At 37.1% G+C, this 17,669-nt stretch overlaps 1 protein-coding gene across 5 annotated transcripts in view; it reads right to left on the bottom strand.

Moving 5' to 3' along the window:
- Positions 1-363: 363 nt before the first annotated feature.
- The window catches only part of ATP11B (ATPase phospholipid transporting 11B (putative)), a 90,829-nt gene continuing 73,523 nt past the window's right edge, over positions 364-17,669 (bottom strand). For 2 of the 5 annotated variants that reach the window (XM_075202190.1, XM_075202189.1), the window contains 2 exons: positions 15,874-16,007; positions 364-1,231 (listed from right to left, as the gene is read on the bottom strand). In XM_075202190.1, the coding sequence (XP_075058291.1) occupies positions 15,905-16,007 (103 nt within the window). In that variant the 3' untranslated portion in view covers positions 364-1,231; positions 15,874-15,904. Of the gene's footprint in view, positions 1,232-14,484; positions 16,008-17,669 lie in introns of those variants that run through there. The other 3 variants (XM_075202191.1, XM_075202192.1, XM_075202187.1) reach the window with 2 other exon arrangements.

The raw sequence follows: 17,669 nt of genomic DNA, 5'->3' as shown, positions 1-17,669 counted from the left end.
TCCATGTTATGGCTACAACTTATCTGTTGGCGGAGTGAGGGGGTGTGGATTGAAGTTTTGCTTAGGGTGCATACTATCCTACCACCCACCCTGATAACTCGAAAAATCTGCATCACAAGAAATCAATTCCATTTTGCTTCACCTTCTTTATAATACCAACATCTTAAAACACAGGCTAAACCTAGTGCTATGAAGTTGACATGATAAAGTTAGATCTCTAATAATGTTAAAGAAAAGAAAATAGAAAAAAAATTCCAACTGTGTATACACCAATGATTTGTTGTCTTGTAAGTCTCTTAGATATCAGGCACTTAATATTTGTAAATTAGATACACACAAAACCTTAGTAAATAGTAAAAAGTATATTTCTTTAGACTGTAAACATTTTAATAAAATATGCAGTAAACAATGGTAAATTTTACCTAACATATGTTAAGGAATACATTTGGAATAGAACGGCAACAAAAATAAAAATTAAAAATTAACCTTGCAAAATTGGAATAATCCAGCCTGAGCTATAGAAAGGCTGATGACTTCTAAACCACATTATGTAACATTCATGGGCTTTTTCTCTTTAATCTGCAAAATAGGGACTTCATTTTGACAGTCGAAAATGCAATGAATAATGTATCACTTGTACGACCTTTTAATTTTAAATCAAGTTTGTTCAATATATGGAACCATTAAACAGTTCATCTTCATTCCTATTGGATGAATGACTAAAATGAGGTCCAAATCACTTAAATAAATAACAGTATCTTCAGTTAAAAAATAAAATCTGTAAATATTCTTGCATACAGCAAGACCTATTGCACATGAACGATGGTTGCTCATTAGCAGGAACAAAAATTTAAATTTATATCATCAATTCTGATCACTGAAAGGTTGGAATGTCACTGTTGAATGAATGAAAATAATCAATAATACAATGCTCTCCTCTCATTACAATGTGTAATACACATAAAACAGTGTAAACACCTATTCAGGTTTGACATGAACAGATCAATTGCACTTTCTTGGTTCATTTCCAGAAGTCCACATCATTTGAGGTTTGTTGATGTAAGAGAATACATTCAGGTGCAATAAATATAAAGAATAAGGCAATGTATTAGAGAACTATCAGGACATTTATACCAATAAGGCCTGCCCTTAGCATGTAGATGAATCCATGGCCGAAAGAGTCAAGATGCTTCTGTCATTGGAAAAGTAGGGATCCATTTCACTCCAAGATCTAGAGCAACAAAAAGAAACAATTGGGCAAACTAGAAACCTTTCACATCAATAGAAATATACATGTCCTAATCTTCTTCCCCCACAAAGACTCATGGATATCGCAGGCACAATAGTTTTGCAAGGGATTAATCTGTTAGATACTCCTATTAAAGCAATGCAGAATCATACAAAACATTTTAGACAGTAACAGCAATTGTTTTATAACCGTATTCAATTTGGAAAAACACACATGTATTGAGATTACGTGCAGAAATGGACTTTAAAAGTACAGTTTTTTTTTTTGTTTTTTAACAAAATATAATGATTTAGCCTAAAAGCTGCAAAAAACAAACAAAAAAACAAACAATATAAATCTTGTTTTGAGTATGTGACTAGTATACTCAAGGAGAGATGGACACTGTAATGCAATGAAAATACTTCTATTTTCAAATATATAGCAGCTTCAATAGAACATACATAAATAACACAGGGTGGTGTCACACGGTAGATTGTTTGTGTTCTGAACCGGCTAAAGGATTTTATGCCTATAAGTGGGGGGTCATTAATTATGAAAGGGATGATGTGGGAGCTAATATTTATAAAGGGGTTCATATGTAATGTTGGGGTAATTAATGATGGTGGTTAATGTTGATAAATGGCTTATAATGATGAGATTTAACGATTTTGAGGCGGTTAATGGCAGGATAAGGGGATTAAGGATTATTATGAGGGGGTCAATTATGATGGAGTAATTTTTGAGGATTCTAGGCTTACTTATGATGTACTGCAGCTGTGTGCTTGTCCCCAAGATTAAAATTTGCCAGCTAGCGCCCGCATGCAATGTGTGGTGGTGGTGGTATTGGTGTAATGTGTGGTGTAAGGAGTGGTGGTGGTATTGGTTTAATGTGTGGTGTAAGGAGAGCTGGTGGTATTAGTGTAGTGTGTGGTGCAAGGAGAGGTGGTGGTATTGGTGTAATGTATGGTGTAAGGAGTGGTGGCGGTATTGGTGTAATGTGTTGTGTAAGGCGTAGAGGTGGTATTGGTGTAATGTGTGGTCTAAGGAGTGGAGGTGGTATTGGTGTAATGTGTTGTGTATGGAGTGGTGGCGGTATTGGTGTAATGTGTTGTGTAAGGCGTAGAGGTGGTATTGGTGTAATGTGTGGTGCAAGGAGTGGAGGTGGTATTGGTGTAATGTGTGGTGCAAGGAGTAGTGGTGGTATAAGTGTAATGTGTGGTGCAAGGAGTGGAGGTGGTATTGGTGTAATGTGTGGTCTAAGGAGTGGAGGTAGTATTGGTGTAATGTGTTGTGTAAGGGGTGGTGGTGGTATTGGTGTAATGTGTGGTGCAAGGAGTAGAGGTGGTATTGGTGTAATGTGTGGTCTAAGGAGTGGAGGTAGTATTGGTGTAATGTGTTGTGTAAGGAGTGGTGGTGGTATTGGTGTAATGTGTTATGTAAGGCGTAGAGGTGGTATTGGTGTAATGTGTGGTCTAAGGAGTGGAGGTGGTATTGGTGTAATGTGTGGGGAGAGGGGTGGGGATGGTGCTGTTACCGTCTTAGTGTCATAAGTTCTTTTTTTTTTTTTTTTTTTGCTTTGTTTCAAAATCTAACATTTGCACCCCACCAGTTGCCCCTGGGACATCGTTCTACATTAGACATCAGTGCACCTAGACTGCAGCCTTACCGGAAAGATAAATTATTATTTTTATTTTACAAAAAGTCAAGTGCTTGAGGGTGTGGGAATTGGGGGGTAATGCAGAAGCTTGACTGTTTGCCTAGGCCGCAAAGAAACATTGCACTTAATATACAGAAACAATGGAGACCTAAAGATTTGAAGATCATTTGTTAACACTAGTTAGGATTATACATTCAGACACGAGTTTGCTCATTCTGTGGCCAACATATCCCATGGAGTACTTTAATGAATTAACAAGTCTGCATTATTGGCAGCTATACACCACTCACCATTTCTGGTACATCATTCAAAGTAGTTTAAATGTGACTTTATTACACTAAATCTCTAAACTGCTGTGCTTTCTTTATTTTTACTACGACAACAGGATTTTATTTTTCTAGAATACTTTTAATGTGTGATATCTTGGTTTGTCGTAAGTAAACAGGAAATATAGGTATTAAACCAGGCTTATAAATTAATCTCGTTTTGCTACTGTAAAGTAGCACAAGTTTTCATGCACAAAGATGCTTCAGCTTGCGCCTGACCAACGTTCCAGTACAGTGAACTAAATGCCAACAGATCATGAAATGTAGCTTTCACCAATGCCTATAAAAGATATAAAATGTCTGCACACCCTTATTAAAATTACTGGTGTTTATGATGTAAAGCCTGAATTCAAGATCAATCATGTCAGATCTTTTTCCACCTGTAGTGTGATCTTGCAACCAACAAAATTCAAGTGAAACATACAGATTTAAGGAAAGATAAGTGAAAACACACTACAATATCCTAGTTGCATAAGTGTGTTCACCCTTTCATAATAGGGCCGAGTTCAGAGTTAACCAATCATTCAAAATCATGTTCAAAAAGGTAATGCAACCAATGCATTTTACTGGAATAGCAATGGTCTGCAAGGAGCTTTCTAGAGGATCTCACTGTTAAAAAGGCACCAATCAAGAGAGGGGTATATAAAGTGGTTCCTCCTTATGACTTTTTGAAATTTTCTAGCTGTCCCACGAAAACAAAAAGAAAATACGTCTGGGAATATTTGGCTGCCATGGAGAATTTAAAGGAAAACTATAATTATTTAACTCCTTCTCATACTTCATGGCAGCCATTACAATGGGATGTAACCAAGCAGTATTAAATAGGGTGTGTTTAAGAACAACACTGATAAAGCATCACTGAACTTTTATTGAACAACATTCCGAAAAATGCCACTTTCAAACTGCAGATCAACAGAGCATGTGGCATATAGCTAATGATGTTTGGCAAAGGTGTGAGATGATGAGTATCCAAATGCTTTACAATGATCATCTGCTGAGGTCTGTGCTAAAGAGGTTGCCTTGTAGAATGTGCCATTAAAACTTCAGGCACTTCACATTCGTTCCCCTTGTAAGCCTGTTCAAGGACATCTGTAATCTATCTTGTAAGAGTACATTTGAATGGAGCATATTCCCTTACAGGACCTGCAGGGAAGACAAAAGGCAGCTTCATCCTTTTGAATTCATTAATTCTGGAAAAATAAAAAGAGACTGCAATAACAAGATCCAGAGAATGTAACTGTGTTTCCTTATTATTAGCTGGTTGTGGACATAGAGACTGTAGTATAACATCTTGATTGATAAAGAAAGTGGAAACTACTTTAGATAGAAAAAAAAGTTCTTAATACTGCCTTGCTCATATATGTTCTTTACATCACAAGGTTGACAGTTCGCCAACTCAACGAGCTACGGAGATGTCTTGTAAAGGTTCAAAGAGGTCAGGCACTAAGGATTCCGAGACAATATTGACATACCAAGGTTCCACAAAAGGTTTGTCATTAGGATGTATTCTCTTCATTTCTTGGTTAAACTGAAAAATGTATTATTTTGATGCTAGTTTGGTGTCAGGAAAAATACTGATAACTGACCTTTCAAGCTATAGAGAGCAACACCTTTGTCAAAAGTCTTTAATAAGATACAAAATAACTGGAACATTGGCAGAAGTGAGGTTGTGTAGTTAAGTTTACCACACAGAATTATTTTTTTTCAGATTCTACCTCATCAGACACATCCCTGAACAGTGAGAGCTCAATCTCTATACCATCAATGAGAGGAATTATGGATTTGGATGAAAAACTGGCCATTGATGCAGAAGGACTGAGGAGTGTTGCAGAGGTCAAGATTGTTCCAGAATCTTTTGTCAAGCCACAGGCAACAAGGCCAAACTGGAAGAAACACTACAACCTCCACTGTTTCTTTCTTGATTTCCCATAGGAGGTGTGTGCAAAGAGGGCAAGGGACACATACATCAGTTGGAAGTTCAATAGCACCGACAGAGGATCTACTCTTATTGCCCTGATGTTACTGTGACAGAAGTAGAATCAAAGTACCCTGGTGATCATGACATGTTGCCATCAGATCCATCTCTGAAGGAACGAAACTCTGTACCAATTGAAAAACTATTCTACTGGATGGATTTCAAATCTATGGACATAAAATCGCTATGGTATTTTTTTTGCCTGCTGATGGCTCAGTAATGTTGTTGTAGGAACAAGATTACCTGCATTGTTATATTCTTGGGAATGTGCTCAGACTTTCCTATGATACGGATATGGCAAAGGGCTCAAGTTTTCTAAAAGCGTCCATAAGGGCCACCAACAGCTTGGTGAAAGACCTTCAAAATGGAAGACAAGTGAATTGGAACCAAGGACAAAAAAAAGAAAAAGATTGCTGAGTTGCAATGTGAAAATAAGTGTACTGTAAATCTATTGAGCAAAGCAAATCTCCCCTTCCCATGGAACTGAATTCCACGTGCAAACGTCTTGCATTCTGATTCAGTCATTGCAGATCCAGAATAGCTCTGAAACCGACCAATGATTTCTCTACCAGGAACAGATTTGAATAGAAGAATGACAGGAGAGATGGCTTCCACTTTTAATAAATTTTGTAGTCCTTGTAATACCTGCAACTCCAATAAACCACATTTGGTCTTTAGTCCACTAAACTAAATACCAAAAGGGCTACTACCACACTATTTCTTCTATCTTGTGGCAAGTAATTGAACTTCCTTTCTCCAGTGATCTTTTTAATCATATAATCAAGGTTGACAGAAAAGGAAAGTGCTCTCAAAAGGAAGCATTTGATAAATGATTCTTTGGCTGTACATCTGCTGCCCATGGATGCAATCAAAGAACCATTTTGGCTACAACTACTGAAACCATACTTCTGGAAAACAAAGTAATTCTATCTAGAGATGCCTCACAAAGGAAATTAATATATTTTTGAATCACTTAAATGAATTTGAGTAATTATCTACTAATTTCTCCTGTAAATCTGTATGAAGGCTACTAGCCCACAATCTTGACACTGAGAGCTTCAGCCACACCAGACTTAAGTACAATACTGGAAGAAATATGCAATTTCTTGATTTTCCTATCAATTGGATCTTTCAATTGATAGTGGTCTTGGTTGAAAGACTGGCATTAGTTGAATCAACTTTAAGCACTAAACTCCATTTAGAGGTGGCCTCATCCTGGAAAAGGTACATACCGTCAAGTCTTTTCATATTAGGCTGATATTTATCAAACAGTTTCTATTGTTTCAAAATGAGATCCCTAAAAGTTCAGTGTATATGAAGGGAAAATCGGAGCTCAAGTATCGTCAATGGATTTATTAATATAACTGGAGAGGCCAAGGCTGTTTCTTGAGCATTTCCCAGCCTACAGGAAACCACAGACTGCGAGGTCAAAATGGAAGAATTTATATCACTTCTGCCTTTAACTTTCGGATCTTTTATTTTTTTTGAATGCGAGTGATGAGTGGAAATGGATGGAAGACATATTCTAGGTGAAATGTCCATCAAACTGTCAGAGTATCCATTCCTTCCGATTCCAGAGCCATGTGTTGAGAGAAGAACCTGATAAACTTAGCATTTTTCTGCTTGAAGCTATGAAGTTTACCTGAGGAAGTCCAAATCTGCTCCCGGCTGAGGTAATCTGCTAATTCATTCTGTGTTCCTGCTACATGCAATGCTGAAAGGGACTTCAGGTTTATCTCCACCCAGAACATGATTTTTTTGCTACTTCCAGGCCTGGCTTCTGGTACCTCCCTGACAATTTATGAAGACTACCACTGTCCTGTTGTCTGAGAATACTCTGAGACACCTCCCTTTTAGATGAAGATTAAAGTGCTAATTTACCTTCCACACTGCTCTCCTTTCCAAAACAGTCACATAAAAACTACTAATTTTGTGCCTATGTGCCTTGCTCGATTTTGTGGCCTCCATATTCTACGATACTGGCGTCTGTTGTGGGTATCATTCACTCTGGCTGCAAAAATGCCATTCCTTTTGTCTAACTTTGGGCTTCTCCACCACGAGATTCCCTGGTGGCTTTTGACAAGGTAAATGGTATGATACATAAAAAACCATCTGTGAACCCACTTTCTTACAACTTCCCAATGGAGATCTCACATGTGTCACTTGCCCACACAACCATCCCTATGACTGAGGGGGAAAAAACCCAACAACTGAAGCCTCTCTCTTATAAAGTGTGACATTGAGTCCGCAGTCCACATGTCAGGGTTGGGATCTTAACATACATCTCTGCTACAAATACACTTTTGTTCTCCATAGTTTCTATCTGGACCTCCAGGAACTTTGTTTTGATGGGAAGAGATGACTTTTCGCCTTGTTCACAATCTAGTCATGTAGTTGCAATTGACAATGCGTTCTGAACTTCCCACCACAAGAATGTTGTCCAGATAATGCCATATCTTGACTCTTTGTTTCCTCAATTCTGGCATCAGAGCGACTAGCATCTTGGTAAAAGTTCTTGGAGATCTTGCAAGCCTGAAGGGCAGGCAGGTTAACTGAAAGTGTTGGTACAGGACTCAGATTCTGAGGAATTTCCTGTGAACTGCAACAACGATATGAAAATCCTGAAGGGCAATGTATGTGAGAAAATCCCCATTGCTTTCTGCCATGAGTATAGAAATATGGAAATGTCTGGTACGAATAAACTTGTTTACCCTCTTCAAATCCAGAACCGTGTGAAAATCTCCTGATGAATTTCTGACAGGGAAGAGTCTGGAATAAAAGCCTGTGCCATCTTAACCTGCAGGTCCAAGAGAAATTGCATGAGCTTTTATTGATGATTGCAGACTGTTTGAAAGACTACCAATTCTAGCCTGGTCAGAGCCATGGACTGAACAAATAAGTTGCCTTTGGGATACTGATAAAACTCTACTTTGTATCCATTTTTTACAATGTCTAATATCCACCGATATGTGATGGAAAGTGCTCATATATCTGCATATACCGATTCTGACCACTGCTGGCTGATACAGACAATGTACATTGAAAGTCTTCTGATTTGACCTACCTTCTTTGGGCCTAAAAGGACAATTTGGATGTAGTGGGAATAGTCTGTCTGCCATACTGTCTCCCTGGCTTAAAACAGCTCTAAAAAAACATGTATTGTCTGCTAGCTTTCTTTTGGATATCTGCATATAGTGTCTCTTCAAAAATTCTAAGTGCTCTTGCCACTGAAGCCATAAGTACACCAAATTTCAAAAGTGGTTCCAGATGATATATGACGTTTAGTAAAAAAAAAAACAAACAAAACAAAAAAACTCTACATTGTCATATCCATGGGACCCCCAGCTTCAATAGGAATCTGTGTGGAGTTTGTATGTTCTCCAAGTGTCTGCGTGGGTTTCTTCCGGGTGCTCTGGTTTCCTCCCACAATCCGAAAACATACTAGTAGGTTAACTGGCTGCTATCAAAAATTGACCCTAGTGTGTGTTAGTGTTAGGGAATTTAGACTGTAAGCTACAATGGGGCAGGGACTAATGTGAATGAGTTCTCTGTATAGCGCTGCAAAATCAGTGGCTCTATATAAATAAATGGTGATGATGATGATAATAGTAGTTCTGGATGACATAAGACACGGGTGCATCTATTCTGGGACCATGCTCCACTTCTGAGCCTCCTCTTCACTGAATGGATACATATGCTCTAACCTGTTTAAGTTAGAGTGACACTTGTCCACATGTTGTCTATTCTTTATAAATCAGCTACTTCATCACCAGATGTACATGGAACTATCCTTGGAAACATCCAAGGTGACTAATACCTCTGGATTTACCACTTTGCATGTTTTCTAAATCTATGCTCGTCTGATATCTTGCTCTTTAATCCCTATATGGCACACATCTTCTTTAGCCACAAAGGCTTAGGTCATCCATGCTGTAAGCTCCTTATACTGCTCAGGGGATGTGTTTTACCCTTGCGCTGAGAACTGCATAATGCACAAGATTCCTTCAGCTTCATTCACTAAAAGGTTTATCACAGGCTCCACAAACTTTATGTATCTTGCTGTCGTTTTCCACGGGCTCTACAAGAGTAGTGAATAGACCTGAAATTACTGGCTAATAGTAAAAGTAAACATCATAAAGCACCCCTAACTTAGGGGCTTACCTAATGTTGGTACCCTTTGGCTGTTTGGGGTCTGATTCAGGCTCAATTCTGTTGGAGAGTACAGATGACTTGCTTAGGATCAAGATAAACGTTTCCCAAATGCAGAGAATGCTAAAGCAATTCAAAGCCTCTTACTAGCCTGGCTTCCATCTTGGCACCCTGTAATTTATTATGCTGTACATGTGCAGACCGTCAAGGTCCAAAAACGGCTACAAACCTAAAATTACTACACCAGATCTACATCAGAAGGTAGTAAAACTGGTGTTCCCCAGGTAGCCAGCCTGGAGTGTTTCTGTGATCCAAGAGGCGGTAAGCCCCTACACTACAGAAAATAACAAATCACTACCTGCCTTCCATATTCTAGAGACAGGAAAAGACATAGGAGAAGAGGAGGAGATACCTTACATACCATACATGATGTGTTTTCTAACCTCTCTCTACCCAAGCTGGAAAGAAAACATACCATTGCAATGGCCACCAAGGAGGATTGTAGAAAATAAAGAAAAGGGTTCTACATTGACTTAGTCATAAAGTTAATTATTTCTTTTAAACTGTTCAGGGGGTTCAGCAATACACATTTTTGGCTGACTGGTGCGTGATGTACAGAAAACTCCATAAATCATTTGCTAAAGGATCATATGACGCACAAATATGATAAGACTTGTAGCTTTTTTTGCCTTGCACAGGCTTCAAAGGAGTAATGGATATAAATACCATTAACTAAAAACCACTATAGTAACCACATAGAAAAAACACTTTAGGGGGCTCACCTAGGATGGAGTTTTTTGGGGACGGGCTGCAGTTCCATAGTGCCAGGGTCTGATCCACCAGCAATGCACCAAGGCAGACACAAACAATACATGGTACTGATACAAACAAACTGCACCTGTCCTTTGAACCAGGCTCACGTGGGTATTGACATGCACATGAGACCTCCGTGAGAAATGCCTCCTGCAGAGACTGCTAACAACAGAAGTGCTCTCCCAGCTGGATGCTTAATAATGAAGAAACTCCGTAAAGGAAAGAGGAAAGGGGGGATGAGACAAGGCCCCGTCTCCTGACCACACTCCGCAGCCTACTACTTCTGCTTCACTTTTGCTGCCCGCAGGTAGTCAACAAGCATTCCAAGGGGAAACCACCCCTTCGTCCCTGCTTGCACTAGGAGGAGTGTGTCACGGGGATCCCACAGAATTCCTGGAAACAAGGTAAGGCCACAGAAAAATAAAATGAAACACTAGCTACACTAGAAAACTTAATCAGCTGAGAGACAAAAAAAAAAAAAAAAAGACACCAGGAGGAAGGAACCACGATCTATCTGTATCTCTATCTATCTGTATCTCTATCTAGATTAGATAGATATATATATATCTATCTCTATATATATATATATATATATATATATATATATATATATATATATCTCTATATATATATTTTATATATATCTATATATATATATCTATATATCTATATCTATATCTATATCTATATCTATATCTATATCTATACATATATATACACATATATATATATATATATATATATATATATATATCTATATATCTATATCTCTATCTATCTATCTATCTATCTAAAGAATTTCAAAGGCAATACATATACCATGGAACAATATGAAGACTATCATTAAGTGGAAAACAGGGATATTGCCAAAATAGGGATGTCTGCCCAAAGTGGATGACCGGACAAGGAGAAAAATCAGAGAGGCTACCAAGTGGCCGACAGCAACATTGAAGGAGCTGCAGTGACAATAATTTCCTGTATTCTGCACATATCTGAGCTATGGGTGAGGGTGGCAAGAGAGAAGCCATTTCTCAAAAAAACTAAGTAAAATAAATTTACCCAAAAATATATTTAAATCAAATGCAAACCATGTGAGAAAGTATATTATGCTTTGCATTTTTGATTTTAATTCCAAAAGATATATTTGATGCCAAGATAACATCTCATCACAAAGAGCAACATACTTACTGTGAAGAATGGTGGTGGCAGCATCATGCTTTGAGGCAGGGGCTCTAGTCAGGATAGAGAGCATAAAGAATAGCACCAAATATCAAGCTACTTTGGCACAAAACCTGCTGGCCTCGGTCAGAAATCTAAAGCTGAAGAGGAATTTCACCTTCCAACATGAAAACGATCCAAAGCACACATTCAAGTAAACCAAGGAAGGGATTCAGAAAAGGAAGATAGATCAAAGTCTTGGAATGGCCAGTCAGAGCCCAGATCTCAATCCCACTGAAAACCCATTGAATGACCTAAAGAGGGCTGTGCATAGGAGACCCCCCTCAATATGATGGGCCTTAAACTTTTTAGAGGATTGAGTGGGGTAGAATTGCAAAGTTTATAGATACTTTTTTTAAAAAGATTCACTGCTATAATAAAAGCAAAAAGTGCTTCCACAAAGTACTAGTTATTAGGTTTATTTTCACTTTTTTTAAAAAAAAAAAAGTCTTTGTTTTCACTTGAATTTTGTTGGCTGCAAGGTCACATTAAAGGTGGAAAAATGTCTGACATGATTAACCTTTATTTTGGGCTTTCCGTCATAAACACCTGCAATTTCAATAATAGTTTGTAGACTGTTCATATCCACTCTATATTTACCAGAAAAATAAACAATCTCTATTTGAAAATGTTTGTGCTTTAGCCAATGTGTGGAGAATGGACCTTTGTATAAAGAAACCTTACATTTCCCTAAATGTAGTTGCTTATTTAACAATAATGATTGCTGATTAGCTATGGTGTCAGGGGCTAGTCACTGTTAATAGCTGAAGAGACAAGTGCATATCTACAAGCATTACCCTAGAAAAAAACAAAAAAACAAAACAAAATATGGTGTTAAATATGTAAAGGTAAAAACAATTTCCCTTTATTCAGAATGTATCAGGATACTTAAATGTTCCACACATTCCATAGAAACGTGAGAATGTGACAACCCTTTAAAAATGGATTACTTGACTTGACCAGGGTTTCAAATGCATTCATAACCAAATGGAAATGTAATAGGGCAATTCCAATATATTCAAAGATTTTAAATTGCATTACAGATCCGCTGTAGCTGAACAGTGGGGAGAAGCCCCAGCAGTGTGTAGTGTTGGGCCAATGTTCCAATATGTCATGTTGACACTTCCATCCACCAATGTGACAATATATGAAAGTCCCAATGCATATAAAAGCCCACTATGCGGAAACTGTGGTTTCTGAATGGTTTAGGATACTAAAATATATCGGATATATGCTAATGTCATCTGAAGATGGCGTTAGCTGTTCTATCCTATGACAGCAACCAGGCATGGGATCTTTAAACCTCTCCCCAGCAGGCTTCATGCTCCTCCCCATCCTACATCTAATTGTATGAGAAGTAGTGCAAAGGTCAGATCAGAACCTGGAAGTAAATTGATTGTGATCACTTTACTATAGACACTTCGTCTGGATACGCTGTCCTGCCTGAACAATTTTGTTGAATCAGCACGTTAATTTCTTATCGCTGAGAAATGTTAATTAACTGTTAGAAAATAGTAAGGGTAATAAACAGGGTCATAAATGTCAATGCTTTGGGTCTTTCAAATGTTATTACATTAGCCAAATGAAGTGGTAACGTGAAGTGGTAGGAGGTGGGCCTGACATTACAATTCGCTGTGGCCTGAGGCCCGATTTCATTGATGGATCACTTTGCACAGCGTACAGGAGGATAGATTATTCAATTTTAAATGCATTTTGAATATAGTAGAATCTTCCTTTAAACACACAAAAACGTTCGCGAGCACCCTATTATCAAAAAATAGAGATCATACATGACAATATCATCCAGCTGTAAAAAATTACACAGCATTGCATACTTAATTTAATAAAGCAATTCTTAATTTAGTGCTGCAAAAATGCAGACTGTTTATCTAAGTGGAGTTATATTCACCACAACATAATCTAATAGGCAATTTCTACATCATCTTGTGTATATTTAGATTATGCGGAGATAAATTGTCTAGTATGATAGTTAATTGTATATCTTTTTATCTTTTTTGTTTTTATTTTTTTTAACAGAGTAGAGATTCCCGCCACCAGTTTTCAGTAGCATATGGTTCACACACACAGGGCATATGGATTTACTCACTTCTGGCTAACCAGAGAAAGCCTTTTACCATGTAATAAATTAATGGAGCATAATTGATTTAACTAATAAACATAAAGCATCACACTAAGAGTATAAAGTAAAGCAAAACCCAAGTGCCATTCTACCAACAGGTAGGTTTGCAGCAGAGAAAGCAGTGTTGACGGATGTCTAAGCCATGCAGTAAATTGACAATTTTACAATAGAACAGAAATTCAAAGTGGTTCAGTTTTGGTGAACTTCATTAATTTAAAGCTACTGCAATCCACAGAGTTGTTATTCCGAGACATTGTTTTCTTTCATTTTAATGAAACAGCAAATTTGAAAAGAAAAATGTAATTGCTCTACGGTGTCAAATATGGACATTGGGATGTAGCTGCCCAACGTGGCACACACATATACATGATCATTTTCACTCTCTTCAAATTCTATAAGGAATGCATGTATTTTTAGTTCATGTTGTTTGGCCACATGTTTACATTCTTCCACTTCATTTATGTAATAGCAATCAATGTAAGGGAGAGGATAGATGCAGCAAGCATTACAGTAGGTAAAGATTTTAAGTTTTACCTCACAACTTATATTTTTAAGACATACATTGGGTGCACTGAAGTGGCCATGGTGGGTTTCTTTTTTTTTGGTATGAAGGGTACACTTACAAACATCAGTAGTTGCTTTAAAGTGCACCCATCTTCTAGCACACAAATGAGGCCCCCAGTTTGTGGGCTAAAGCCATTATTTCTGACACTGCGGTTGATCAAATCACAAGGAAGTAGTGACAAAATTGAGGAATACTACTTACAACTAACAGCACTTATAAATGTAACTATGTGATGTTACTTGTGTACTAATAAAGATATTAGTAGCAATGTGATGATGCACTTTAATAAAACATGCATTTCTACATACTGGCAACATCACAAGCTAACTTGAGCAGCATCATTGGTGGGTGGGGGGTGGCTTAGAATAACATCTGTGTGGGTGCAGTGCTTCAAACTACATAGGGCACAGAAAAGGAAAAAAATATATCTTTTATTGAAACACCCCGATTAGAAGACAGAGGAGTTAAACAATCAATAGGCAAACGATTTTCCATTTGGCTAAACAAAACAGCATTTGTGATTTTGTAAAGATGAGTTTATTTATGAAAATGGAGATATCTGATAAGAATACTAAAAAAAATACATTTTGTTTATAACTTTTTTATAAATATTTACTCTTGCTGATGCTCTGAGCTACACACATACAGTCAATTAAAATAAAAATATGCATTTTATACTTTGCCGTTTATGTTCTAAACATAAAAAAAACCAAACAGTTTGCATATTGCCCATTTGAAACATACATTAACATAAAAGGAATGAACGAAGTAAGGGAATTAAAATATACCTGTGGGCTGAACTCAATTTTATTAGAGTGCCACCTATCAATTCACTGAACGAAGGGCCTCATATCTGAGTGATAACCCATGTCCCTACCGGAATGCATTACTTGCATTCTTATGTTGTTCAGCAGAGAAATGATTTAATGCAAGGTGTGTAGGTGTACACTATATGGGGACTTAACAACACTTGATGATGAAACATTAAATGCTGATTAGAGCAGAGATACTGTGCAATGCACATCAATAGATTTGAATCTATCAATGAATAGATTTTTTAACAAAAAATGCCAACTAGTATAGCATAACCCAATTGACTTTAAAAATAATCTTTGTTTTTTTTTTTCTTATGTGAATATCACATTTACCAGAAAAAAAAGAAACTACTTAATGATTAAATCACAATCGTTGGTATTGTTTGCAAGTTTGAGCAATGAATGGGATATGAACTGCATAAAGAAGGGTGATACACAAAAGATTTTTCAGTGCAGATAAACTCATTTGCTGTTGGGGTTTCAATTAACAGTTCTATTCTATTTTATTTGGTAAGTGACTATTTATACTAGTGTCCTTTTTATCAAGACATGAACAGTTTGCATTCTGGGACACTTTCCATATTGAACCACAACCCTCTCCCCCCAAAAAACCTTGTGTGTATCCATGGAAGAACCAAAGCCCCAGAAGTCCAATTCAAGTCCCAGAAATCAAATTATACAAGGAAATATTGCCAAATATTGAATTATGCAGACAAGATTCCAGCAAAAAGGGAGAAAAAAAAAAAAAAGACAGACAATTAAAAGACACATACAACACAGATGTATTATATAAAAGTATACAGAAGACATTGGAAATTAAGAATAAGAAAAGTTCATTAACACGTTGCTCCTCCTTGCTCTGAATACCTATGAGCAATATGTTTATTAGAGAGAAATTTCCCCTAGTCATCTAAAGCTGCAGGTTCATCATTTTCCAGTTTATAGGAGACCCGTTGGCAGCAAAGGCTATTTAGAGAGGTTTCACACCTGGTGACCCGCGGCGCAGTGCATCGTCCCATCACTCGTTCCAGCAATCTTCTAAGAGACACGCATGCTGTCTCCCCGCCTGTGTAGCAGCACATTGAGTCCAAGCAGTTGATACCTGATCCTGTCTCAGTAAGCTGAGGAGATAGAAACATGACAGCAGTGACTCGTTACAAATGTATTTAAACCACAATCAATTTGAGAAACATTTGTGAGATCATGATTCAGGGAAACTAGATAATCAGTGAAAAGACAAGAAAAATATTACAGCTGGGAAGTGTAACAAGTTTGCATCTTAAAAAAAAAATAAAAAAATAATAATAGGAAAATTAGCAATACTAATACATTTCTTCACATTGCACAGGGCAGCCAACAGGAAAAAAAAAATGGAGAACCGTGTGCATTGATAGTGCACTAGCAAACATGCTGTCAGGCAAATGCTTTCACTCACTATTCAGCTGAAGAGGAAAATATCCCTACATATGTTTTGGACTTTATTAGCATCAAACAATTGTCAGAATTGTTTAATACTTTCTATGCTATTTCATTAAATTAAGACAAAGATGTAGGAAACAAGGCACAGCAAGTAATGCTTAAATATAATATATATTATTATAAAATATCTCCATTCATAAAAAGAATGTACGAGCTCTATACGTGACAAACTTATTTTCCTGGTTATAATATACTCCACTAATGGTGCAATCACAAAAAATGGTTTCTCTCTGCACTATCAATTTGCCAATTTTATTAGAACTCAGAACCAAATACAACTGTGTACATTAAAATTAGAATTGTATCCTGCTACTTACATATGGACACTGAGAACAAAGGTATTTTATACACACAATTTTTGTTGTTTCATCACTATGAGGAATATTAGAAACCCAAAGAAACTATGTGGACTGCTTTTGCGTTTGATGAGACAGGGACAGCAGCAGACATCTCTGACCTAGTAATAAATTGACACAATCCTTAAATATTTGGCTATTCCCCAAAAATGGCCATTTTCGGGTATTTGAATAATAAAAAGATGATTGATAAAAAAAGCCCCCTAAATGTATTGCTGTACACATGATATTCTTCCTTAAACTGTAACCTTTTATATTACTTTGTATAGGTTATTCACCTGCCACATAGTAAAGAACAGACTATCCAGGCTTTAAAAAATACACTGCTCCATGGCAGGAGGGGAAACAGGAAATAATGTGATACTCTTATTTTCTGCAGTGGTTGTGATTAAATGATTAGAAACGGAGAGGGCTGTTTGCATCTATTGGTCAGCTCTTTGTGTGCCGACTGAAGAGCTCTCCATAAAACTGGGTATTTGTCCTCACACTGTTTTATGACAGCACATTGGCACAAATTTAAAGATAAAATTATTTACTGCTTTACTACTTCTGATATTAAATATGCTTACAACTAGAAAATACACCAGTATACCTTTTTTCTTTGTAGAATAAGAGTTTGTTGGTAACATTGATGCCCTCAGACTACTAGTGTAACACACATAATATAGTAGGTGCATTTGTCTGTATACTTACATATTTTCACACTGGACCTTTGCTAAATTCACAAAGCATACTTCAGCAGAAACAGCTCACTCCAAGAGCTTTCATGTCCAAACAGTTTTGTACATATTCTACAATTGAGTCACATTTCTAATGAATACCATTACATTAGTGTTTCAATATGCTACTCTGAACTGCTAAGTATACAGTATATACTTGCAACTAGAGAACAGTTTCTGATGAGTATCAATCAGAAGGGATATCCTGAAAACTGATAGTGTCCGAGGA

Source organism: Mixophyes fleayi, chromosome 3, assembly GCF_038048845.1.
Source record: "Mixophyes fleayi isolate aMixFle1 chromosome 3, aMixFle1.hap1, whole genome shotgun sequence".
In the NCBI taxonomy this organism is placed as follows: domain Eukaryota; kingdom Metazoa; phylum Chordata; class Amphibia; order Anura; family Limnodynastidae; genus Mixophyes; species Mixophyes fleayi.
Note: the sequence above shows the minus strand (reverse complement) of the source record. Positions and strands in the feature narration are given on the sequence as shown.